Genomic DNA, 24,696 nt, shown 5'->3' with positions numbered 1-24,696 from the left:
AAATTAAAATGACAAGACCATTTTATTTAAAATGTTTCAAAATTGTTTTATACAAGTTGTCTAGACTCTAGACAGCCAACATTTGTAAAATAATATTAAGAGATATTAGCAACAGTCTTCTAAGAGCAACAAGCCAGAATCATCTAACCCCACCTGACCCTTCCATCACTGGCTTCTCATTGGCTGCCACTTAGCTGTGCTCAAATGACCTGGCTGCTCATTCGCTGCCTGAATTAGCCTGAATTAAGTTTTTCATTGGTACTTGAACTGTTCAGGAATGTGACAGGTATTTGAGTTGTGTTTGTGTTCCTCTCACCTGCACCAGCAGAGTAATGGGTCCACTTTTATCCACCTCCAGGATCTCCCCGTTCTTGGTTCCCACGAGGATGTGACCGTGACCCAGGGATATGGCCCGTATGGAGGGGTTATCCTCCAGCAGCAACCCTGCAGAGCCAATCACACCGTCAACAACCTCCACCTCCGCCACAGAAAGCAATCTTCATTACAGCCAAATGGGATTGAGTGTTTTAATGGATTTCCATCTAAACGATTTCACTGCCTCTCTCCAGCCGCGAGCTCGCCACGTAATGTGATTGGAGTAGAAGGAAGGAAGGTGACCTTTTACCTTTGGAGCCGGGCGCCAGAACGGCTCTCTTGATGGCGTAGGTCTTCAGGCACCTCTCGAAGGTGTCGTCCCAGAGAGCCACGATGCCGTCCTTCCCCCCGGTCACAAAGCCCTTCTCCAGGGCATGCATGCTGAACACCGGCCCGTCGTGGGCCTTCACGGTCTTCACCAGGAACATGTCTCTCCAGATGCAGATGTCTCCTGTGCACGTGCCCGAGAACACCGTCTCCTCCGTCCAGCCGTACACCGCACACATCATGGTCTCCGTCTTCCCCATGTTGCCCTTCCGACCAATCAGACCCCCGCCTGAGGAGAGGAGGGCGTCCAATGAGATCTCACACGGCCCCGCGGCAGGGAACACTGCTCTGTTTATCAGACGCGCCCGGGCTGTGTCAGACACTTACCGGCTTTATGCCAAAACTTCATGTGTTTAACGCCGGCTGTGATGAGCTTGTCTGCCATGTATGGGTTGATTTTAACGACGAAAATCTTATCCTTGCTTCCCCTGTGGAGACAACATGACAGCAGCCTTACATCCAGCCTAATCAAGATCAAAAGGGTTGTACGGATATATGAAGAGGAAGACAACCATGTGGAATCTCCACAGGGTGTCTCACTGTCAGGGTGTCTGTCTGTCAGGGTGTCTGTCTGTCAGGGTGTCTGTCTGTCTGTCAGGGTGTCTGTCTGGGTGTCTGTGTCTGTCTGTCTGTCTGTCAGGGTGTCTGTCTGTCAGGGTGTCTCACTGTCAGGGTGTCTGTCTGTCAGGGTGTCTGTCTGTCAGGGTGTCTCACTGTCAGGGTGTCTGTCTGTCTGTCAGGGTGTCTGTCTGTCAGGGTGTCTCACTGTCAGGGTGTCTGTCTGTCTGTCAGGGTGTCTGTCTGTCTGTCAGGGTGTCTGTCTGTCTGTCTGTCAGGGTGTCTGTCTGTCAGGGTGTCTGACTGTCAGGGTGTCTGTCTGTCTGTCAGGGTGTCTGTCTGGGTGTCTCACTGTCAGGGTGTCTGTCTGTCAGGGTGTCTCACTGTCAGGGTGTCTGTCTGTCTGTCTGTCTGTCAGGGTGTCTGTCTGTCAGGGTGTCTGTCTGTCTGTCAGGATGTCTGTCTGTCAGGGTGTCTGTCTGTCTGTCTGTCAGGGTGTCTGTCTGTCAGGGTGTCTGTCTGTCTGTCTGTCTGTCTGTCTGTCTGTCTGTCTGTCTGTCTGTCTGTCTGTCTGTCAGGGTGTCTGTCTGTCAGGGTGTCTGTCTGTCAGGGTGTCTGTCTGTGCTCCTCCCAAGGCCCAGCTTCTCTCTTGCTGTCTGAAGGATCAGTGTTCTGCCCTATCTGAGGCGATGAAGCACAGCACACTGACATGTCTAATCACTGCCCTTCCTGCTGCTGAAGCCCTCTCTAACTCTCCTCCTCCTCTCTCTCCTCCTTCTCTCTCCTCCTCTCTCTACTCCCTCTCTCTCTCCTCCCTCTCTCTTCCTCTCTCATCCCTCTCTCTCCTCCTCCCTCTCTCTCCTCCCTCTCTCTCCTCCCTCTCTCTCTCCTCCTCCTCCACTCTCTCCCCCCATCTCTTCCCCTCCCCTCCCTCAGCCCACTCCTTCCTCACCCCATGCTTCCCTCTCAGAGGACCAGGCAGTGCCGAGCACAAGACAGACTCTGTCAGGCCCCATTTCCCCACGCCCGCCTCACTGCACTGCCCACCAGGGCCTGTAAGGGAGATTAGTGCAGCTCCAGGCTGTCTGTGGGCTGCCCTGGGAGCCCTGAACACAGCGGCCCACAGGAGAGTCTGGCTGGGCCACAGTCCCGTCTAGCCAGGGGGAACGACCATGGAGCATTAGGACAGAAACTAATGTTAAGCAATCAAAACGAGACAGCCGGCTGTTATTTAGGGAAATTTGTAAACCTCTAGATTCACTGAGACGACTGCTTTTGAAAGTTCTTTGATGGTTTTCCATGTAAATTGTAGCTCTTCATTATGAGATTTATAATTCGTCTTTGGCCATCTTTCATTCTAAATGAGCCAGTGCAGTGAAAAGAGAATAATGTATCTTACCATGTTCATTTAGCCTACGCTTTTCTCCAAAGTGGTGTGCAGCATAGGGCATTACTACAACCTGTGACCTCTCGGTCTGCAGTTAAGTGCTCTAACCGCTGAGCTACCCCAGGTGGACCGACAGGTCATCTGTTCTCCAGGGCCTCTCTTAGCTTCAGTCTCCCTGCTCTACCACGGCAGGACTCGCCTCACCCACTCTTCCTCCATCTCCTCATAACTCATCCACGCTTCCTCCATCTCCTCATAACTCAGCTGTACAATTTCAATTTGCACCTTATATATAAATGTCCATATTTAAACAGCAGGTGCTAAAACTGTCTCCAAAATGAAAGTTTGAGATTTGTGATTCTCCAGTTTGGAGAACTCAAATGCCATTTACGTGTGAGCTCTTAAACCTTTGATTCATCGTCCCACAAGAATGAGTCCTCTGCAGGAACTAAGGATCTAAGAGATAGCTGCCAACAATGTGCTTGGAGGAAGAAGAAGAAGAAAAAAAGCCTTTTACTGTATGAACGTGAACCAAATCTATATTCTTTAGATCGTCTAATGTTTTATTCGATCCAGAAGCATGTGACCCTAATACAGCTGGGTCTGCAGTCTGGGTCTGTTCAGGTGACGTCTGCTGTAGCGGAGGAGGGGTTTACCTGACACAGTCCTAGGGGTCGGTCAGTGTGCTCACCTTATGGCAGAGAGCTTCTCCCCCTTCCTCCAGTCCCACAGGACAATGGTGTGGTTGTCATCCAGTCCTACAGAGGCCAGGCGTTTACCATCCGCTAGGAGAAACAACATGTGTCTGTTCAATACAGCGTTCACAAAGACAGTGTCTCCCTTTCCCCCTGCAAGGCAGCCTGCCTGGCTCTGCCGGTCCAAGGCCAATTAGAGGAGGCGAGAGAGATTCCCCGCCTTGATGCTGCTAGACAGCCTGAATACCCAGACTTCACAACACCACGTCTGAGACGGAACGTTCCCCCTCACCCTCCTCCTCTGTCAGGCCACACAGGCCTGAACGTTCCCCCTCACCCTCCTCCTCTGTCAGGCCACACAGGCCTGAACGTTCCCCCTCACCCTCCTCCTCTGTCAGGCCACACAGGCCTGAACGTTCCCCCTCACCCTCCTCCTCTGTCAGGCCACACAGGCCTGAACGTTCCCCCTCACCCTCCTCCTCTGTCAGGCCACACAGGCCTGAACGTTCCCCCTCACCCTCCTCCTCTGTCAGGCCACACAGGCCTGAACGTTCCCCCTCACCCTCCTCCTCTGTCAGGCCACACAGGCCTGAACGTTCCCCCTCACCCTCCTCCTCTGTCAGGCCACACAGGCCTGAACGTTCCCCCTCACCCTCCTCCTCTGTCAGGCCACACAGGCCTGAACGTTCCCCCTCACCCTCCTCCTCTGTCAGGCCACACAGGCCTGAACGTTCCCCCTCACCCTCCTCCTCTGTCAGGCCACACAGGCCTGAACGTTCCCCCTCACCCTCCTCCTCTGTCAGGCCACACAGGCCTGAACGTTCCCCCTCACCCTCCTCCTCTGTCAGGCCACACAGGCCTGAACGTTCCCCCTCACCCTCCTCCTCTGTCAGGCCACACAGGCCTGAACGTTCCCCCTCACCCTCCTCCTCTGTCAGGCCACACAGGCCTGAACGTTCCCCCTCACCCTCCTCCTCTGTCAGGCCACACAGGCCTGAACGTTCCCCCTCACCCTCCTCCTCTGTCAGGCCACACAGGCCTGAACGTTCCCCCTCACCCTCCTCCTCTGTCAGGCCACACAGGCCTGAACGTTCCCCCTCACCCTCCTCCTCTGTCAGGCCACACAGGCCTGAACGTTCCCCCTCACCCTCCTCCTCTGTCAGGCCACACAGGCCTGAACGTTCCCCCTCACCCTCCTCCTCTGTCAGGCCACACAGGCCTGAACGTTCCCCCTCACCCTCCTCCTCTGTCAGGCCACACAGGCCTGAACGTTCCCCCTCACCCTCCTCCTCTGTCAGGCCACACAGGCCTGACTGACTCTCTCTCCCCACCAGTGGCTCTATTGTTGAGGAGGAAGGGGTGTTTTTTTTGTTTTGGCATGTTCAGAGAATGGTCAGGGGAGAGGTGCTGGAGGCAGCAGTGGAGCGTTTGGGAGCGTTCCGGGAGGGGGATGGGGGGGAGGGTTAGGGTTAGGGAGAGAGAGGTGCTGGAGGCAGCAGTGGAGCGTTTCGGAGCGTTCCGGGAGGGGGATGGGGGGGAGGGGGATGGGGGGGAGGGGGATGGGGGGAGGGGGATGGGGGGGAGGGGGATGGGGGGGAGGGGGAGGGGGGGAGGGGGATGGGGGGAGGGGGATGGGGGGAGGGGGATGGGGGGGAGGGGGATGGGGGGGAGGGGGATGGGGGGGAGGGTTACCTGAGAAGTCCAGTGCACACACCCCCAGCTCGTGGGATCCTTTCAACACTGACATAGGCTTCAGGACGTCCGTGTCCCATATGTGAATGGAGGAGTCTCTGCCCACCTGAGAGCACACACACACACACTTTATATTGTCTTGTTGCTTGGCTATTGAATGGCTTGTGTACACAATAAACATATTTAATCCAACACTTCAGTCTTAGCTGAGGGACATTCCTCCAGGCCAGCCCATCTGTCCTAACTCCGACCTGGCCACTGAGAGCTACTCTATCCCAGCCTCTGAATATTTCATGCAGAGAAGGGGCTGGCTGGCTACCTGGCCGGTAGCAACATAGTCCTTGAGGGGGTGGATGGCCAAGCACAGGATGTCGTCGTCGTGGCACAGGTAGAAGCGTTGGGTGTTCTGCTGGCGGTTGTAGACCACGCCCACAGCCGCCACGTGGTACACTATCTCCCCGGTCTGAGTGTAAAACAGGTTGCTACGGCAGTCGTAGCCTCTGTAGCTGCAGGACGGTAACACGAGAGAGAGAGGGTAAGTGAGATAGAGAAAGAGAGAGAGACAGAGAGAGAGAGAGAAAGAGAGAGGGTAAGTGAGAGAGAGTGAGAGAGAGAGTGAAAGAGAGAGAGACAGATAGACAGAGACAGAGTGAGAGAGAGACAGAGACAATGAGAGAGACAGGGAGAGAGACAGAGAGAGAGAGAGAGAGAGACAGAGAGAGAGAGAGAGAGAGAGACAGTACTGTGTTGGGAGGTGTAATGCCTGCAGCAGGTCCACCCACCCATGGATGAAGTGCAGTTTGACGCCACTTCCTGGGGCCCTCTCTCTCTTCTTCATGGCCAGCGCTCGGTGCTTCTCTCTGCACTGCTCTTTGAGCTGAGGTAGATCTTCTTTGTAAACCTGTGCAGGAATCAACCACGTGACACAGATATACATGTTTAATGTAAGTATATGTAAATATGTTTGTTCTACACAGGCTGCAGCTAGATCATGAATGATGATCAGGTGACTGAATGGGTGATGATCAGGTGACTGATTGGGTGATGATCAGGTGACTGATTGGGTGATGATCAGGTGACTGAATGGGTGATGATCAGGTGACTGAATGGGTGATGATCAGGTGACTGATTGGGTGATGATCAGGTGACTGATTGGGTGATGATCAGGTGATGATCAGGTGACTGATTGGGTGATGATCAGGTGATGATCAGGTGACTGAATGGGTGATGATCAGGTGACTGAATGGGTGATGATCAGGTGATGATCAGTTGACTGAATGGGTGATGATCAGGTGACTGACCTGTCTCCTGTACGTGAGCTGCGTCTCCTGTTCGATCTCTGAGTCCATCTCCGGCACGTCCGACTGGTCCGAGTCCGACTCCTCGCTGTTGGAGTCCGCCAGGCTCTCTGCAGGAGAGGAGTGCATCCACAGTCACCCTCCACCTCTGACAAAACCACACTGACTCCACATGTAGGATCACCACGGCAACACTTTGACTGCAGACAACGTCCTGTTTGCGCTCTAAAGCTGAGGTGCTACATTTTTACATTAGTCATTTAGCAGACACTCTTATCCAGAGCGACTTACAGTAAGTACAAGGACATTCCTCCGAGGCAAGTGAAGTGCCTTGCCCAAGGACCCATCGTCATTTTTACACGGCAGGGAATCGAACTGGCAACCTTCAGATTACTAGCCGGACTTCCTAACTGCTCAGCCACCTGACTCCCTGTTGCTATGGGATGTAGACTGGTGGTTTACTGTGTGGCTTCAGATTGTTCAGGCTCTAACAGTCCTACAAGGTGGACTGCATGGCCCTTACAGGCACCCTTACAGGGGCCATCACTCAGACATAATGCTGATGAAGAGAAAGGCGACTGAGCCAAGACAAGGCCATCAGCAGTGCTGGCAGGCTCAGCCCTTCTCCCAGGATCCATTAGCTAAATTAAAGTAAGTGGTATTCAGTATGACGTTTAATTTTCCCAATGCACACTGCAGCACTGCCTAGGACCGTCTCTTTCAAAACAACAGCGGTTACAAACGAGGACAAGGTTTCACGTTCGTGCCTAAGCAAACTGTACCCCAGTGTGCTGGCTGCCAGCCTGAGTCACTTCATGTTTTCTTCATTATTTATGATGTGATGATAGCTCTCTGCGAAGAGCTTTTAGAGGGTTACAGGTAACATAAGCTAAAAGGGCGGAACACTGTGACTTTTCAGGGTGTGCAGCGTTAAGTCTGCAAAAAATTATTAAATGTAAGTTAGGGCCTTATTTGGGCGGTGATGTCACAGTGTGATGTCACAGTGTGATGTTGGTGCAACCTACCTTGAGGTGCTATGTGGAGAGATTCTTTTGATTTTCTCTCCGGAACAAACTTCCACTGGAACACAGAGTGGTCAGCTCCACCAATGGTGATCACCCATTGGTAGTCATGTGACCACCTGGCGTTGGTTATATGGGCAGAGTGACCTAAATACTTTTTAAATTTTGCACCTAGGAGGAGAAAGTCACGTAATGTCAGCCAAACATACAAAATGTAAAAACCCTAATCCAAAACAAAACTGAAAAATCCTTACCTTTTCTTATACATGGGTATCGCAAAAGTTTCACTAATCCGTAATCGTCCGCTGTTACTAAAACTTGGTTATTGAAGTTTGCATCCACAGAGTTGATGTCGTTGATCTCTGAGTATTTAGGCCAGATTCCGTTAACCTCGGGACCCAACACACACGTCCAGGAAGACCACTGCACCATCTTCAGATCCTCACGGTTGGCGATTTCCTTACCGCCTGAGGTATAAAAAAAAGACAAAAAAAAGACAAGAAAAAAGTGTTTTTCAAACAAAGAATACAACAAACACGTTTCATTTCCCCTTAAGCACCCAAACACTGACTAACCCAACTGAGGCTGACAAGAACTCACTTGGCATCCTGTAAAATAGTCTTCTGCCGCTGCCGTCGTTGGTCTGCAGGTACTTGCTGTCGGTGGACCAGTCCATGTGAGTGATGAAGCTGCAGGAACCCAGGCACTCCCCCACCTTCTTGTACCTCTGCACCACCCCGTACACGTCCACAGAGTTGTCGTTGGAGCCCACGGCCAGGTGCGCTCCGTCAGGTGAGTACTTCAGCTCATGGATGGCCTCCTTCCGGTCCTTGATGTGGACCACCTCTGTCATGTCCCTGCACACGGACACACCGTCAGGACACATGGTCAGGACACACGGTCAGGACACATGGTCAGGACACATGGTCAGGACACATGGTCAGGACACAGCGTCAGGACACACGGTCAGGACACACGGTCAGGACACATGGTCAGGACACACCGTCAGGACACACCGTCAGGACACACGGTCAGGACACACGGTCAGGACACACGGTCAGGACACAGCGTCAGGACACACCGTCAGGACACACGGTCAGGACACACGGTCAGGACACACGGTCAGGACACAGCATCAGGACACAGCGTCAGGACACACGGTCAGGACACAGCATCAGGACACACCGTCAGGACACACCGTCAGGACACATGGTCAGGACACATGGTCAGGACACAGCGTCAGGACACACCGTCAGGACACACGGTCAGGACACACGGTCAGGACACATGGTCAGGACACAGCGTCAGGACACACCGTCAGGACACACGGTCAGGACACACGGTCAGGACACAGCGTCAGGACACACCGTCAGGACACACCGTCAGGACACACCGTCAGGACACACGGTCAGGACACAGCGTCAGGACACACGGTCAGGACACACGGTCAGGACACAGCGTCAGGACACATGGTCAGGACACACGGTCAGGACACAGCGTCAGGACACACCGTCAGGACACACGGTCAGGACACACGGTCAGGACACACGGTCAGGACACAGCATCAGGACACAGCGTCAGGACACACGGTCAGGACACAGCATCAGGACACACCGTCAGGACACACGGTCAGGACACACGGTCAGGACACAGCATCAGGACACAGCGTCAGGACACACGGTCAGGACACACGGTCAGGACACATGGTCAGGACACAGCATCAGGACACAGCGTCAGGACACACCGTCAGGACACACGGTCAGGACACACGGTCAGGACACATGGTCAGGACACACGGTCAGGACACAGCGTCAGGACACATGGTCAGGACACACGGTCAGGACACACGGTCAGGACACAGCATCAGGACACAGCGTCAGGACACACGGTCAGGACACAGCATCAGGACACATGGTCAGGACACACGGTCAGGACACAGCATCAGGACACATGGTCAGGACACAGCATCAGGACACAGCATCAGGACACAGCGTCAGGACACAGCATCAGGACACAGCATCAGGACACACGGTCAGGACACACGGTCAGGACACACGGTCAGGACACATGGTCAGGACACAGCGTCAGGACACACGGTCAGGACACACGGTCAGGACACAGCATCAGGACACAGCGTCAGGACACACGGTCAGGACACACGGTCAGGACACACGGTCAGGACACAGCATCAGGACACAGCATCAGGACACACGGTCAGGACACACGGTCAGGACACAGCGTCAGGACACAGCGTCAGGACACAGCGTCAGGACACACGGTCAGGACACAGCGTCAGGACACAGCATCAGGACACATGGTCAGGACCAAGTGTTACCGCCACTCCAACCCACAGACAGGAAATTAAGCTGAAATGCCTCTGTCTGAGAGGTTAAACGAGCAGTAGAAACGAGCTCTGCCCAGGTGACCTTTGACCCCTGTGCTTACCTGACCCTGAGGACGGTGAAGGAGCCGTCCTTCATGCCCAGAGCCAGGTGGATGCCGTCCGTGCTCACGGCCGCACAGCGGATTGGCTCCTCCATGTTGCAGCGAGCGATCAGCGCGTGGTCGATCAGACTCCATATCCTACACATATCATGATGGGAGTGTGCTCAGGTGAAAAAGGAGAATACTTCAATCCTGAAGTTAGACTTACTAAATGAGAGCTTAAAACATTTTTTGTTTTTGGGGGATTTTAAATATTCACATACTTATTGGAATCGAACCAGCAACCTTCTGATTATTAGCCCGACTGCCTAACCGCTCAGCCATCTGACAGAGCCAGTACCAGGTATGAACAGGGGTTAAAGGTTAAAGGTCCTACCTGACAGAGCGGTCATCACTGCCGGTCATGGCCAGGGGCTTGGTGGGGTGGACAGCGAGAGCCCACAGCTCGCCCTCGCAGTGTCCCTGCATGATGAGGAAAGGCTTGGTGCGGTCGTGCACCACCACCTCAAAGATCTCACTGTCCTGGGTGCCCACCAGGATGTGATCCCCCCGCCAGCACACACTGCGCACCGACAGCCCTGTCCTCCCACACACACACACACACAGGAGCACACACACAGGAGCACACACACACACAGGAGCACACACACCAAACACACACACACACGCCCAAGCACACACACACACACAGGAGCACACACACACACAGGAGCACACACACACACACAGGAGCACACACACACACACACAGGAGCACACACACACACAGGAGCACACACACCAAACACACACACACACAGGAGCACACACACCAAACACACACACACACAGGAGCACACACGCCCAAGCACACACACACACAGGAGCACACACACCAAACACACACACACACAGGAGCACACACACCAAACACACACACACACACACAGGAGCACACACACCAAACACACACACACACAGGAGCACACACACCAAACACACACACACACAGGAGCACACACACCAAACACACGTTAATACAATACCCAGATACACCCAGACAAACCGTCATGCCGATGAGGACGACAACTAAAGGTACACACAGACAGAGGCTTTCAGGGTAACATTCACAACCACTCTGCACAACTGGGATTTTTATTAGCAGAAGGACACAGAAGGAATCAAATAAGTAAAGCTGTTGTCAAGGAAACAGTGGTCTAGGCTAAAGGTTGCTGTCTCTAGGCTACACATCAAAGATGGGGAGATGGAGAGAGAACTTTCCTGTACATTCACAAACTTTACACTTCATTAAAACTGTATACAGTCCATAATGCATGTACAGCACTGAGGACAGGGCAGCCCACAGGGGTGGAGCAGGACAGGGCAGCCCACAGGGGTGGAGCAGCACAGGGAAGCCCACAGGGGTGGAGCAGGACAGGGCAGCCCACAGGGGTGGAGCAGCACAGGGCAGCCCACAGGGGTGGAGCAGGACAGGGCAGCCCACAGGGGTAGAGCAGCACAGGGCAGCCCACAGGGGTGGAGCAGGACAGGGCAGCCCACAGGGGTGGAGCAGGACAGGGCAGCCCACAGGGGTAGAGCAGCACAGGGCAGCCCACAGGGGTGGAGCAGGACATGGCAGCCCACAGGGGTGGAGCAGGACAGGGCAGCCCACAGGGGTGGAGCAGGACAGGGCAGCCCACAGGGGTGGAGCAGCACAGGGCAGCCCACAGGGGTGGAGCAGGACATGGCAGCCCACAGGGGTGGAGCAGGACAGGGCAGCCCACAGGGGTGGAGCAGGACAGGGAGGGATAGGTACATGATGGGGCGGCTACTCCTACATCGCCCCCGGCAACAGTACCCACCTCGGCTAATCTCCCCTCTAGCTACTGGTGAAAACCAAAGAGACAGTGACAAGAAAACACATGAGTGACTACAAATAAGAATTCAAGAAAAAAAACTGAATAAAGGCAAGAGAATGGGCTTGTGCTCTAAAAAAATAAGACAGTAAAGATGGAGAGATCTCGCTTCTCTGACAGCTGTAGTCTGTCAAAGCCTGTGAGTGTGAATGACTGCAGTGGTGGAAATAACCAACAGCACCCTGGTGACGTCACCTTTATATCCTTGATCTGTTTCCCTGAGGTCCATGACAGTGATGGGTTTGAAGCTGAGGTCCCAGAGCCGCACACAGCCGTCACGCCCCCCGGTAGCGAAGCCCTCCTCGCAGGCATTCATGCTGAAGATCCCTGACTGGAGGAGAGAGCAGACAGTCAGGAGGACACAGGCTGAGCGAACGCTGCCACCAGGGTCCCTGTCTGACCACGCTTTTCTTGCTTTTCGTTTCAGGAAGATGGGCTAGTGCAGCGCTGACGGATTGGCAGGTTTAGTTGGCAGGTTCTGGCAGTGACTCTCTGATTGGTGGAAGGGAGAGGGGGCGTGGGAGCTGGCTAGGAAACAGTTTGACAGCATCCTACACATGTGTGCGTGCGTGTGTGTGTGTCGGAGGAGCACTGTCCCCCTCCCCCATCCCTCCATCCCAGGATCTCTCCACCCAGCTGTCGAGCCTACAGATATCATTTAATCCTGGGGTAGTAAACGCTGATCCTCTGCTCTGGGCCTGAGGACTCAAACAGAGCCACAGCCTCCCACTGCCAGCAGTCCGCTCTCCTCACGTAACCGTCCACAGTAAGAAGCCCAGGCAGGCCAGCCTCCAGCAGGGTAAACAGCAGGAGGTGTAGCTGTGTTAGCTGGGCGTGGAGGGCGAGATGTGGAGGACCACGGCGCGCTGGACAGAGCTGACCTTTGCGCTGAGGTGGGTGTGTGGCAGCCGGTGTGATTGAGCGAGGGAGAGAGGGAGGGAGAGAGGGAGGGAGAGCGGGAGGGAGGGAGGGAGCGAGGAAGGGAGGGAGGGAGAGCGGGAGGGAAGGGAGGGAGGGAGAGCGGGAGGGAGGGAGAGCGGGCCTCTGGAGGGCGTGTGGAGGCTGGGAGAAACACTAACACAGGCTGAGCCTCGACGTACCAGAGCTGCTGATCTGAGAGCAGCCTGCTTAGCATTCTGACTGACTTCCAGCCCACACTAGGAGACAAGGGGGGGGGGGGGCAGAGACACAGGAACAGCAGGTATTACTAGGAAGAGGAGCAGATAAGCAACAGGGGGAACAGGACGATGACCTACCCCGTGTGCTCCCTGGACTGTACGCAGCAGATTGATGCCCTTCCACACGTAGATGTCTCCGTTCAAGGCACCAGAGTACGTGACCTCGTCCTTGGCGCAGGCAAGGCAGAGGATGGTCTGGAGGTCTCCCGTTTTGCCAAAGACCCCTCGTTTGGGGGTCAGAGCGTTGCCACACAAGCTCCAGAACTGGAGACAGAGAGAAGAACAGGACATTAGCACGGACACATTTTCCAGACCCCTCAGAAAAGTTGTTTACCGATGACTGAATTCATTCAGCTTACGTAGCAGCGAGGGAGGCATCTATAAAATCCACAACCAAGCGCTTCCCTCTTTATGAACTGATGAGGGACAGATCCCTAGCCAGCTGATCTGCATGCATGCACACACCCCCTCCCTGGAGCTCAACATGCATACAAACTCATCTATGCCACACACACACACACACATACACACACACACACACACACACACACAGAAACACACACAGAAACACACACGCAGAAACACAAGGTCGACTCCCTCTCTCTCCAGCAGACGTGTAGCTCGTCTGTCATTGGGATGCACGGACACATCCTAGCGTGTTTTTCAGACGGCGATTGGCTCGGCCTGCTTCACAGTCAGACCCCAGGACAGGCCTCTGTGTCTGCCTCTGTTACTGCCTCTGTGTCTGCCTCTGTTACTGCCTCTGTGTCTGCCTCTGTTACTGCCTCTGTGTCTGCCTCTGTGTCTGCCTCTGTTACTGCCTCTGTTACTGCCTCTGTTACTGCCTCTGTGTCTGCCTCTGTTACTGCCTCTGTGTCTGCCTCTGTGTCTGCCTCTGTGTCTGCCTCTGTTACTGCCTCTGTTACTGCCTCTGTGTCTGCCTCGGTGTCTGCCTCTGTTACTGCCTCTGATACTGCCTCTGATACTGCCTCTGTTACTGCCTCTGTGTCTGCCTCTGTGTCTGCCTCTGATACTGCCTCTGATACTGCCTCTGTTACTGCCCTCTGTGTCTGCCTCTGATACTGCCTCTGATCCTGCCTCTGATACTGCCTCTATGTCTGGAGGTGAGGCTGAGAGAGGGACGACGGCATGAGACCGATGACACACACCGATGACCCCCCCCCCCCCCCCAGCCCCCCCAGAGAGAGAGAGGGAGAGGGAGAGAGAGAGAGAGAGAGAGAGAGAGAGAGAGGGAGAGGGAGAGGGAGAGGGAGGGGAGAGAGAGAGAGGGAGAGAGAGAGAGAGAGAGAGAGAGAGAGAGAGAGAGAGAGAGAGGAGGAGAGAGAGAGAGGGAGAGAGAGGGAGGAGAGAGGGAGAGAGAGGAGATAGAGAGAGAGAGAGAGAGAGAGAGAGAGAGAGAGAGAGGGAGAGAGAGGGGAGAGAGAGGGAGAGAGGAGAGGGTAGGAGAGAGAGAGAGAGAGGAGAGAGATAGAGAGAGAGAGAGAGAGAGAGAGAGAGAGAGAGAGTATTGGCTCTAGAGGCTTGGTTTTGTTTGCCTGGAAGGAAACTAAAAGTAGAAGGCAGCCTTCCATTCTGCCCAGGTCAGAACCAGCCAAGCCTGTCCACTCACTCCATTCATGCAAGCACACGACTCAGAGCTCTGGTCCTCCCTCTCCCCCCCCCCCATGCCCCACCCTCCCCCCTCCTCACAACCCCACGCAAAAAAAACCTTTTAATGTCATCAATGTGGAGAGGCTGTAATTCACACCACCCACCAGCCCAGCCCCTCCTTCTCCCTCCGGGCTCCCCCCCCCACAGTCCCAGCGGACCACAGTGTCACCAGCCAGCCTGGCAGGGCGTCGCACGCGGCCTGACTGACAGGCTGGTCCTGGCAGGGAGAGGCAGGGGTGAGTCAGAGGAGGGGTCTGCCTGGGTGCTCGGGGGTCAGGGGGAGAGAGACCATATCACCAGCCCGTCCAGCTCATCTCCCTCTAGTTGACCCTGGCAGTCCACAGTGACATAGGAAACTCATCCGTCACACAGTGTGAGTCCAGCAAGCACAGTGTGTGTTTGTGTGTGTATGTGAGTTAGTGTATGGGGTGTGTGTATGAGTATGTGTGGTGTGTGTGTATGAGTGTATGTGCATACGAAGTCATGATCAAAATGAACCACTTCCTGTTAGCTAAACTATGGCCAGCCCCTCTGTTGTGGAGGTTTGGGGGGGGGATGCGGCGGGGCCTGTGGGGAGGCGGGGCCTGTGGGGAGGCGGGGCCTGTGGGGGAGGCGGGGCCTGTGGGGCAGAGAGCAGAGGTATTCTCAGGGAGTGTGTGTTGTACCCAGCCTGACTGGCGAGGGTGAGAGGATTACTGGGGCTAAATCTCCTGGATGCACTGAGTGCTATAATCACTCAGCGCACACAGGCCTGAGGAGCAGATGTCACATTGTCTGCAGGGGAAAGGCTCTGGAATGATGTGAGCCGATTGCTGGATTGCCTTTGCATCAGGAGAGAGAGAAGGAGAGGGAGAAATCAGAGGGGGGGGGACACGAGAGGAGAGGGGGGACTGGTGGGCGGGGGGAGGATGGCTTCTCTGAATGGAGGGGTCTTAGGGGAGTCTGGGTATTATTGGGAAAGGAAGGGGGTTAGGAGGGGGAGGGGAGGAGGGGGAAGACAAGCAGGACTGTGAAGAGGGAGTTAGCAGAGATCTTCTTCTCATGGGAAATACAACCACGAGAGAGACAGTCGGGCTAGTTATCAGAAGGTTGCCGGATCGATTCCCCGCCGTGCCACATGATGTTGTGTCCTTGGGCAAGGCACTTCACCCTAGTGGTCAGGGGGAGTGTCCCTGTACTTACTGTAAGTCGCTCTGGATAAGAGCGTCTGCTAAATGACTAAATGTAAATGTAATGTAGAGAGAGAGAGAGAGAGAGACATAGAGAGAGAGAGACAGAGAGAGAGAGAGAGAGAGAGAGAGACAGAGTCATACAGGGGTAAGGAGAGACAAAAAGAGTAGACAATCACACTCAGTGAAATAGAGGTAATTTTGTGACAAGTCGACACTCAAGACAAAACCTCATTTTTGGAAACAGAATCGTCCCTAGTGTCTCCTTTCAAAACACACCCAGATAATATTACTGAACGCCTCAGAGACAGGTTACGCACTGGCTGTAGATGGTTTCATGAAAAACCTTTCTTCTATGAAAAAAGACAAATTAAATAGCCTCAGAAAAACGACTGAATCCAGCCTACAGTTTGTGGCGAGTCCTGAAAAGCTGAATGAGAGAAAATATTACAATATTTGAATACAGACACTGCTGAATTATCCTACAAAAAGAAGAAATGTCTACTTCTATACAGTCCCACGTTAATAGAGATTAACTTGAAAAGAGAGATTTCTATGAGTCACTGCCTGTCCTACTTAGGGTAGGGTTTAACAGCCACGAACTCCAGAACATGAGCATTTCTCCTCTTTGATATGGTCTTGACGATAATGCGAGAAAAACTGAAACGGTGGAAAGGACTACAGAACCTTGTCATTTCCTCTTGGAACATTTTGAAATAATATGCAAATGAGCCACAATAGCAAACCACTCCAAGAGCCTTCTGTTCTTTAACAAGCCCTGAATCTCAATGTTCACTTTGTGCTGTTGAAAGTAAAGTCAGCATATGTAGCGTGTGTGTGTGTGTGTGTAGAGTGTGTGTGTGTGTAGCTTGTGTGTGTAGCGTGTGTGTGTGTGTGTGTAGCGTGTGTGTGTGTGTGTGTGTGTAGCGTGTGTGTGTGTGTGTGTGTGTAGCGTGTGTGTGTGTGTAGCGTGTGTGTGTGTGTGTAGCGTGTGTGTGTGTAGCTTGTGTGTGTAGCGTGTGTGTGTGTAGCGTGTGTGTGTGTGTGTGTGTAGCGTGTGTGTGTGTGTAGCGTGTGTGTGTGTGTAGCGTGTGTGTGTGTAGCGTGTGTGTGTGTGTGTGTGTAGCGTGTGTGTGTGTGTGTAGCGTGTGTGTGTGTGTGTGTAGCGTGTGTGTGTGTGTGTGTGTAGCGTGTGTGTGTGTGTGTAGCGTGTGTGTGTGTGTAGCGTGTGTGTGTGTGTGTAGCGTGTGTGTGTGTAGCGTGTGTGTGTGTGTGTGTAGCGTGTGTGTGTGTGTGTGTGTGTGTGTGTGTAGCGTGTGTGTGTGTGCTGCATGGTGATGAGTCGTACCTTGATGTGTTTAACCCCACAGCTCACCAGCTTGCTGGGCTGGTACAGATCCCACGATATGTCAAAGATCTGTTGGAGTAAGTGCACAGCAGGTTCACTGCACAGTCAGAAATCAGACAGGTGCAACATCAAGTACAAACACAACGCAACAAACACCATGCAAATTCAATCTCGCTCACATTTAATTGAATCTGAAACGATTTGGCTATCCGGTTTCTATGGTTAACTGAATGTGCATTTGTGTCTGTGCGAGCACACCCAATGTTTTTGGTGTTATTGTCAATATTGTGTGGCTATATGAAGTAATAAAGAAAATCCGTCCTTTCATCTTTTTTTTGGATCCATTTCATTATCTTAGTGTTCCCTCAGAGTCTGTCTGGGATGTTAAATATCCATCAGGCCTAACTGGTTTATGTTCGATCTCCTGAGATCCAAGCTTCATCCTGCATCCATTTAGAGGTAATTGAGCTGATCAAGGGAGGATGAGAGAGGAGGAGGACAAGATGGAGGAGGAGGAGATGGTGGAGGAGGAGGAGGAGATGGAGGAGGAGGAGATGGAGGAGGAGATGGAGGAGGAGGAGATGGAGGAGGAGGAGATGGTGGAGGAGGAGATGGAGGAGGAGGAGGAGGAGGAGGAGATGGAGGAGGAGGAGATGGAGGAGGAGGAGATGGAGGAGGAGGAGATGGAGGAGGAGGAGGAGGAGGAGATGGAGGAGGAGGAGATGGAGGAGGAGGAGATGGTGGAGGAGGAGATGGAGGAGGAGGAGATGGAGGAGGAGGAGGAGGAGATGGAGGAGGAGGAGGAGGAGGAGATGGAGGAGGAGGAGGAGATGGAGGAGGAGGAGATGGAGGAGGAGGAGGAGGAGATGGAGGAGGAGGAGGAGGAGGATGAGACGTACCCGGTCGGTGTGGCCAGGGGCAGCAGCCAGGACTCTTCCTCTCCTCCAGTCCCACACACAGATAGTGTTCTTGGAGTCGAGGCCCACTGAGACCAGACACTGCAGAGAAAAAGGCACAGAGGAGAATTACAACACAGCACCAGGATACACCTCTCTCTGTCCTGCCTATCAACTGACACGACAAGGGATCTCTCTATTCATGCCCCGGCTGTCAAGCCAGTGATGATTCTGTTTGTGGTGTGTGGTAGAGAGAGACGCTCTGCTCCCAAGCCCCAGACTCTGGCTGTTCCAGCAGTGGTGGGGATGGAAGGGTCTCATACAGCCATGTGTGTGGGCAGCAGGAGAAGAGAGGAGCGCTTATGGAAATCCATATCCACCCTGCACCTTGCTCAGTACGAAGGTGGGTGTTGTCTTTGATCCGCTGTTGAAGCAGTGTTTAGGCATTCAGAGGAGCAGGGGGAAGGGTTAGGGACCACTTCCACCGTGATGGAGGAGTCTGTATTTTAACGAGGGGTAAAGATCTACCACTTTATGTTGAAACATGGACAAAGTGTGGATTTGAACCCTTCCTCCAGCACAGAGCAAGACTGATGGGATAAAAAGTATAGATGAGAAATGAGAAGCTACATTGGATTTAGAGAACAAGGAGCTGGTTTATGATCTGTACTACAGACTACTGCTGGGTCGTGCTGCTTAGGTATTCAATACGTAGAAAACTCGACGTAGGAAACACAAGTGTAGTCCTGATAGTGTTGCCATGGTAAATGGACTGAGGGATTCCTTCCGACATGCCTCCCCTGAACTGTGCCTCGGCCTGGACTGTGGGGAGCGGAGAGGCTGAGTTAGAGGCAGAGTCAGGAGACCAGTGGAGGCACTGAGGCAGCGGACGATCCTGCAGCCTCAGAGCCCGTCTGTCACTTCCTGTCTCCATCCTCCGCTCTCCAGCCAACCAGCAAGAACCACGGGCTTCCCCTGTCTCTGGGAGCAGAGGAGGTAGGACTCTGGTCCCCTGTCTGTGTCTGGGAGCACAGGAGGTAGGACTCTAGTCCCCTGTCTGTATCTGGGAAGAGAGGAGGTAGGACTCTGGTCCCCTGTCTGTCTCTGGGAGCACAGGAGGTAGGACTCTGGTCCCCTGTCTGTCTCTGGGAGCACAGGAGGTAGGACTCTGGTCCCCTGTCTGTCTCTGGGAGCAGAGGAGGTAGGACTCTGGTCCCCTCTCTGTCTCTGGGAGCAGAGGAGGTAGGACTCTGGTCCCCTCTCTGTCTCTGGGAGCAGAGGAGGTAGGACTCTGGTCCCCTGTCTGTCTCTGGGAGCAGAGGAGGTAGGACTCTGGTCCCCTGTCTGTCTCTGGGACCAGAGGAGGTAGGACTCTGGTCCCCTGTCTGTCTCTGGGACCAGAGGAGGTAGGACTCTGGTCCCCTGTCTGTCTCTGGGACCAGAGGAGGTAGGACTCTGGTCCCCTGTCTGTCTCTGGGACCAGAGGAGGTAGGACTCTGGTCCCCTGTCTGTCTCTGGGACCAGAGGAGGTAGGACTCTGGTCCCCTGTCTGTCTCTGGGACCAGAGGAGGTAGGACTCTGGTCCCCTGTCTGTCTCTGGGACCAGAGGAGGTAGGACTCTGGTCCCCTGTCTGTCTCTGGGACACCGAGGAGGACTCCATCTATTCAATATTGATTTGGGGAAATATGAATACTCCCCACGACAGCACACTGTGAGGGGTGAACATAAACCTGTGCGCCCGCTGACAGTGTGCGATCGAGCCGACAGTTCAGAGGAAGGGGTCTACATCATGTCTTTACTTTAATGGGGCTGGAGGTGAAGAACGAGCCTGTCTCCTGAGAGCTTGTGTATCCACAGTCACAGAGCAGTGTCCCGTGTCTAGCCTCCACGCCAAGGTGTCAGCACGTCTCCACCTCCTCCGGCCTCCAGCCTCCTCTCTACCTCCTCCAGCCTCCAGCCTCCTGCCTCCAGCCTCCTCTCTACCTCCTCCAGCCTCCAGCCTCCTGCCTCCTCTCTACCTCCTCCAGCCTCCAGCCTCCTGCCTCCTGCCTCCAGCCTCGTCTCTACCTCCTCTTGCCTCCAGCCTGTCAAGGTTCAGTCGCAGCCTGAGCCGGTGGATGAGATTCCACCTGACTCTTAAAGGTAAACCTTTGAAGCGTGCCTGCCACTGGTGTCCCTGTCTGTGCAGCCGTCCTGCTAATGCTGCAGGAGTCTTCAGGGAGGTGTCACCCGGCCGGCCGGCGGGGTGGGTCAGTGGAGCAGAGCGGAGCTCAGGAGCAGGTCAGTCCACGGGGGAGGAACCTCCCCCTGCGTCCTGCTCACCAGCTGCTGCTGGGGCTGCTGGATGACTAACCCAAATCTCTCTGTTCTCTCTATTACACTGTGTCACTATGTCTATATACTGTAGACACGTATATATATTTAAATATATATATGTATTAATTATGTTCTTTGTATTAACACCACAAAGAAACTCCTAATGCTGCATAATCAAACAAATGGCGGCCCTTAGCAGAATCACAGGAGTGCCAAACTACACAGGGTTTTATGGACGGGGTGTGTGTGTAAGTGTTGTTGGGGAGCGCCCAGCCAGTTCCCCGAGGGGGTGGGGGGGACCACGTACCCCGTTCTCCAGGGGGTGGGGGGACCAGGTACCTGTCTCTCCAGGGGGGTAGGAGGTGGGGAGGACCACGTACCTGTCCCTCCAGGTCGAAGGCGAGGCAGGCGATGCCGTGGGAGTGGACGTCCTTTAGGATGGACACAGTCTGGACGGTGTAGGAGTCCCACACACAGATGTAAGGCTCCTTCCCCACCTGGCCCGTCGCTACCAGCACGCGCTCCGGGTGGAGAGCTAGACTGTAGGGAGGGGGAGGGAGAGGGGAGACAGGAGGGAGGGGGGGGGAGGGAGGAGACAGGAGGGAGGGGGGGGAGGGAGAGGGGAGACAGGAGGGAGGGGGAGGGGGGAGGGAGAGGGGAGGGAGGGGGAGGGGGGGGGGAGAGAGGAGACAGGAGGGAGGGGGAGGGGGGGAGAGAGGGGAGACAGGAGGGAGGGGGGGGAGGGAGGGGGGAGACAGGAGGGGGGGGGGAGAGGGGAGACAGGAGGGAGGGGGGGGAGTGAGAGGGGAGACAGGAGGGGGGGGGAGTGAGAGGGGAGACAGGAGGGGGTGAGGGAGGGAGAGGGGAGACAGGAGGGAGGGGAGGGAGGGAGAGGGGAGACAGGAGGGAGGGGGGAGGGGGGGAGAGAGGAGACAGGAGGGAGGGGGGGGGAGGGAGGGGGGAGACAGGAGGGGGGGGGGAGAGGGGAGACAGGAGGGGGGGGGGGAGAGGGGAGACAGGAGGGAGGGGGGGGAGTGAGAGGGGAGACAGGAGGGTGAGGGAGGGAGAGGGGAGACAGGAGGGGGGGGGGGGAGAGGGGAGACAGGAGGGAGGGGGGAGGGAGAGAGGAGACAGGAGGGAGACAGGAAGGATGGGTGAGAAATGGTCAGTTAAATCCCAGCTGTATCCACTAGTCTAAAACAGTCATTCAGTAGATCTATGGCTGATGAACCCCCTCGACAGCTGTGTGTGTGTGTGTGTTTGTGTGTGTTTGTGTTTGTTTGTGTGTGTTTGTGTGTGTGTGTGTTTGTGTGTTTGTGTGTGCACACATGCGTGTGCGTGTTTGGCATGTGAACAGAGAAAGCAGAAGAGGGTTTGGGTTTCCTCAGACAGCAGACACTATCAGGCTGAGATGATGCCATGCTGACACTGTGCCTGGCGGGGGCACAATCCCAGTTACAGCTGGACTCCCTGAGGGGGGACTTGGGCCAGCTACCCCCTCCTGCCCCCCCTCCTGCCCCCGCCCCCCCCTCCTGCCCCCCCTCCTGCCCCCGCCCCCCCTCCTGCCCCCCCTCCTGCCCCCCCTCCTGCCAGGTCTCACCCCCATGCACCCTCACAGGGCACAGCAGGTCTCCCTCTGACCTTTGACCTTACGCCAGTTTCACCTGTCTTAATTCAGTCAGGACTGCTGGATCTGTCCGTTGACCAACTCTTCCTTCTCCCTGTCCGCCTGGTTCCCTTTCTTTTGGGAAATGTGGAGCTCTGCGTGCGGTGTAGTTCATACATCCACCAGCAGCTAGACTGATTCACTGGGCAATTCTTCCCCTTGCCTTGTCCTGTTATCTATTGCATGCAGCGACTGAGCTCAATCATTGTAATACAGCCGCCTGTTTTGCCAACTGCACTCCCAGATTTCTGATGGTTGCGTGCAGAGTTACTGAGAGCAGGCGAGGGAGGCAGGCGGGCAGGGAAGCATGCTTCCTCACATTAACTCAAAGCCAGCGTGGCGGCTCTCCCTCTGTCTCCTGCTCCTCTCTCCTCCTCCCTCCTTCCCCTCTCTCATCTCCTCTCTCCTCCTCCCTCCTTCCCCTCTCTCTTCTCCTCTCTCCTCCTCCCTACTTCCCCTCTCTCTCCTGCTCCTCTCTCCTGTTTTCGATAGGGACTGGCTCCTATGTTCATTGTTCAGGCATGAGGAACAAGGGGCTTCCAGAACACAACTAGAATCAGGCAGAATTGACCCTTAACACCTCCCCTCTCCTCCCCACCCCCCATGCAGCTGAACCCTCTCCAAACTGGCACCATTTCTCATCTCATCTTATATGAATTACATAATCATAGCAAAGCTGCTAAAAATAGCAATCAGAGAGAGAGGCAGTGATTGGTGCTCTGAGAGACACCAAGTGGCCTGCCACGGCCAGGTGCTGTACAGGAACAGACAAGAGCAGATGAAAGTGGTATTATGTTTGTTCTTGTCAGACCGGTCTGCTCAGCTCAGTAAGCCACACTGAATCAAATCCTCACTGAATCAAATCCTCACTGAGTCAAATCCTCACTGAATCAAATCCTCACTGAGTCAAATCCTCACTGAGTCAAATCCTCACTGAATCAAATCCTCACTGAGTCAAATCCTCACAACATCCTCAAAACCCTCGACTCAAGCAGGGACACACACAAAAAAGAACCAAAAAAGTAACAGAGTTAGAGAGGAGGATGAACCTGTGGTTTGTGCTTATTGACATGATCTTGTAGAAAGGACACATTGATGCAAGGCCAGCGGTGGAGAGGAGAAGGGGGTGGAGTCAGAGACTCTGTGGTCTTCATAACCAGGTCCACAGTGAGGAGGACAGGAGCATCCAGCTCCCCCCAGCAGGCAGAGGACAGAGGAGTCCAGGCCCTGTCCAGGGCCAGGCAGTGCCCCTCCACCACCAGCCCTGCCAGCCGACGCCAGGCTGGGACTCACCACGACGACCACAGCTCAGCCCGGACAGGGCCCACACAGCTGCCCAGCTAATACATGTTGGATTCACTTCCTTTGCTGAAACCCTTCCTATGACCGGACTTCAACCTTAATCCTAACCCTAACCTCTCTCCCATTCCAGCCTCCGCTGGGCACACACTGTTTAACGGAGGCGCTGTGGTGGAGTGGAGGGAGGGGTGTGTCTCTCTGTGTCTCTCGGCCAGGGAGAGGAGGGAGGGGTGTGTCTCTCTGTGTCTCTCGGCCAGGGAGAGGAGGGAGGGGAGGGAGGGGTGTGTCTCTCTGTGTCTCTCGGCCAGGCAGAGGAGGGAGGGGTGTGTCTCTCTGTGTCTCTCGGCCAGGGAGGGGAGGGAGGGGTGTGTCTCTCTGTGTCTCTCGGCCTGTAGGCTGGGGCTCTGCCGGTGCGGCAGCTCTCTGGACTCTCACTGCACTACAACAGAACAGCCGCTTCAATTACATTCAGCTATCAGCTAATGAGTTTGGGAAATCCCTCCACTAATGTCCAGGCCTGTGGAGCAGCTCTTCAGTGCTCTGGTTTGATCGACGGTGCGTTGATGTGAGGGTTTACACCCTGCCAATAACTCCCTGTATGGCCAGACACACCGGGCCGGCTAACAGGACGAGCCATCAAGTCCAATTGATTGGCTTCCCTGAAATGTGTGGCCTGATGCATGCTGGGAGGAAGAGCTGGTGGAGGAGAGGTGTGGGCTGGATAACAGTCTGTTGTGACACCACAGGGCCTGGGTGGTGAGGGAGTCAAAGGTCATTCAGTGCGTCAGAAGTGTCAGATAGAAAAGGTTGACACGAAATGGCACAAGGGGTAGAAATGAGGACATTCTGCCCCGCACACACACACACACACACACACACACACACACACACACACACACACACACACACACACACACACACACAGTATTCACCTTGCCTGCTCTCGCCAGGGATTATAAGTAAGAAGAGGATTAGCACATTTCAAAAAGTCAGGGTTTCCGTGATCTTCTGTAGATTCTAGAAAGAAAATCTTAATTCTGGCCGCCAAAAATAGAACAATGTCCAGCACCTGTCTGTTCCGACGCCGGGGCAGTAACAAGAGATATTAATAAAACAGCACCAGAACAGTGTCCATACTGAAGGACCACCAGACCATGCGTCAACAGAATGGATTACAGTGACAGACCCAGGAGGTGTGATTCAGCTGGCTGTCAATAGCTATCTTACGCAGATGAGAATATCCTCATTATTTGAGTCAATAGCAGTGAATAGTCTCTTTATACAGCTCTCAACTAACAATGGGTCTAGCAGTTCAAATACAAGACACATAATACCAGCAATCTGACAGAGCTTTCTGTCAAAGATTTTAGATGTTCTGTGTTAGGACAGGTGTCGTGGGCATGTCTGTTTTAACAAACTAGTTCAGATGAGCATCTCACCAAGGTCTACAGCTGGTTG

General features: G+C 54.3%; 1 protein-coding gene across 1 annotated transcript in view; it reads right to left on the bottom strand.

Annotated features, from left to right (window-relative positions):
• The window catches only part of eml5 (EMAP like 5), a 41,465-nt gene that overhangs the window by 12,193 nt on the left and 4,576 nt on the right, over nucleotides 1–24,696 (bottom strand). The window contains exons 2-19 of the mRNA XM_047047862.1: nucleotides 20,654–20,813; nucleotides 17,960–18,058; nucleotides 17,061–17,129; nucleotides 12,951–13,136; nucleotides 11,890–12,025; nucleotides 10,176–10,377; nucleotides 9,800–9,937; nucleotides 7,955–8,211; nucleotides 7,609–7,821; nucleotides 7,358–7,525; nucleotides 6,336–6,442; nucleotides 5,817–5,935; nucleotides 5,354–5,540; nucleotides 5,035–5,140; nucleotides 3,339–3,432; nucleotides 1,030–1,130; nucleotides 626–931; nucleotides 317–444 (exon numbers count right to left, since the gene is read on the bottom strand). Coding sequence (XP_046903818.1) covers nucleotides 317–444; nucleotides 626–931; nucleotides 1,030–1,130; nucleotides 3,339–3,432; nucleotides 5,035–5,140; nucleotides 5,354–5,540; nucleotides 5,817–5,935; nucleotides 6,336–6,442; nucleotides 7,358–7,525; nucleotides 7,609–7,821; nucleotides 7,955–8,211; nucleotides 9,800–9,937; nucleotides 10,176–10,377; nucleotides 11,890–12,025; nucleotides 12,951–13,136; nucleotides 17,061–17,129; nucleotides 17,960–18,058; nucleotides 20,654–20,813 — 2,776 coding nt within the window. The remainder of the gene's footprint in view (nucleotides 1–316; nucleotides 445–625; nucleotides 932–1,029; nucleotides 1,131–3,338; nucleotides 3,433–5,034; nucleotides 5,141–5,353; nucleotides 5,541–5,816; nucleotides 5,936–6,335; nucleotides 6,443–7,357; nucleotides 7,526–7,608; nucleotides 7,822–7,954; nucleotides 8,212–9,799; nucleotides 9,938–10,175; nucleotides 10,378–11,889; nucleotides 12,026–12,950; nucleotides 13,137–17,060; nucleotides 17,130–17,959; nucleotides 18,059–20,653; nucleotides 20,814–24,696) is intronic.

Source organism: Hypomesus transpacificus, chromosome 3 (genome assembly GCF_021917145.1).
Source record: "Hypomesus transpacificus isolate Combined female chromosome 3, fHypTra1, whole genome shotgun sequence".
NCBI classification, from domain to species: domain Eukaryota; kingdom Metazoa; phylum Chordata; class Actinopteri; order Osmeriformes; family Osmeridae; genus Hypomesus; species Hypomesus transpacificus.
This window is presented reverse-complemented; position numbering and strand designations above follow the sequence as displayed.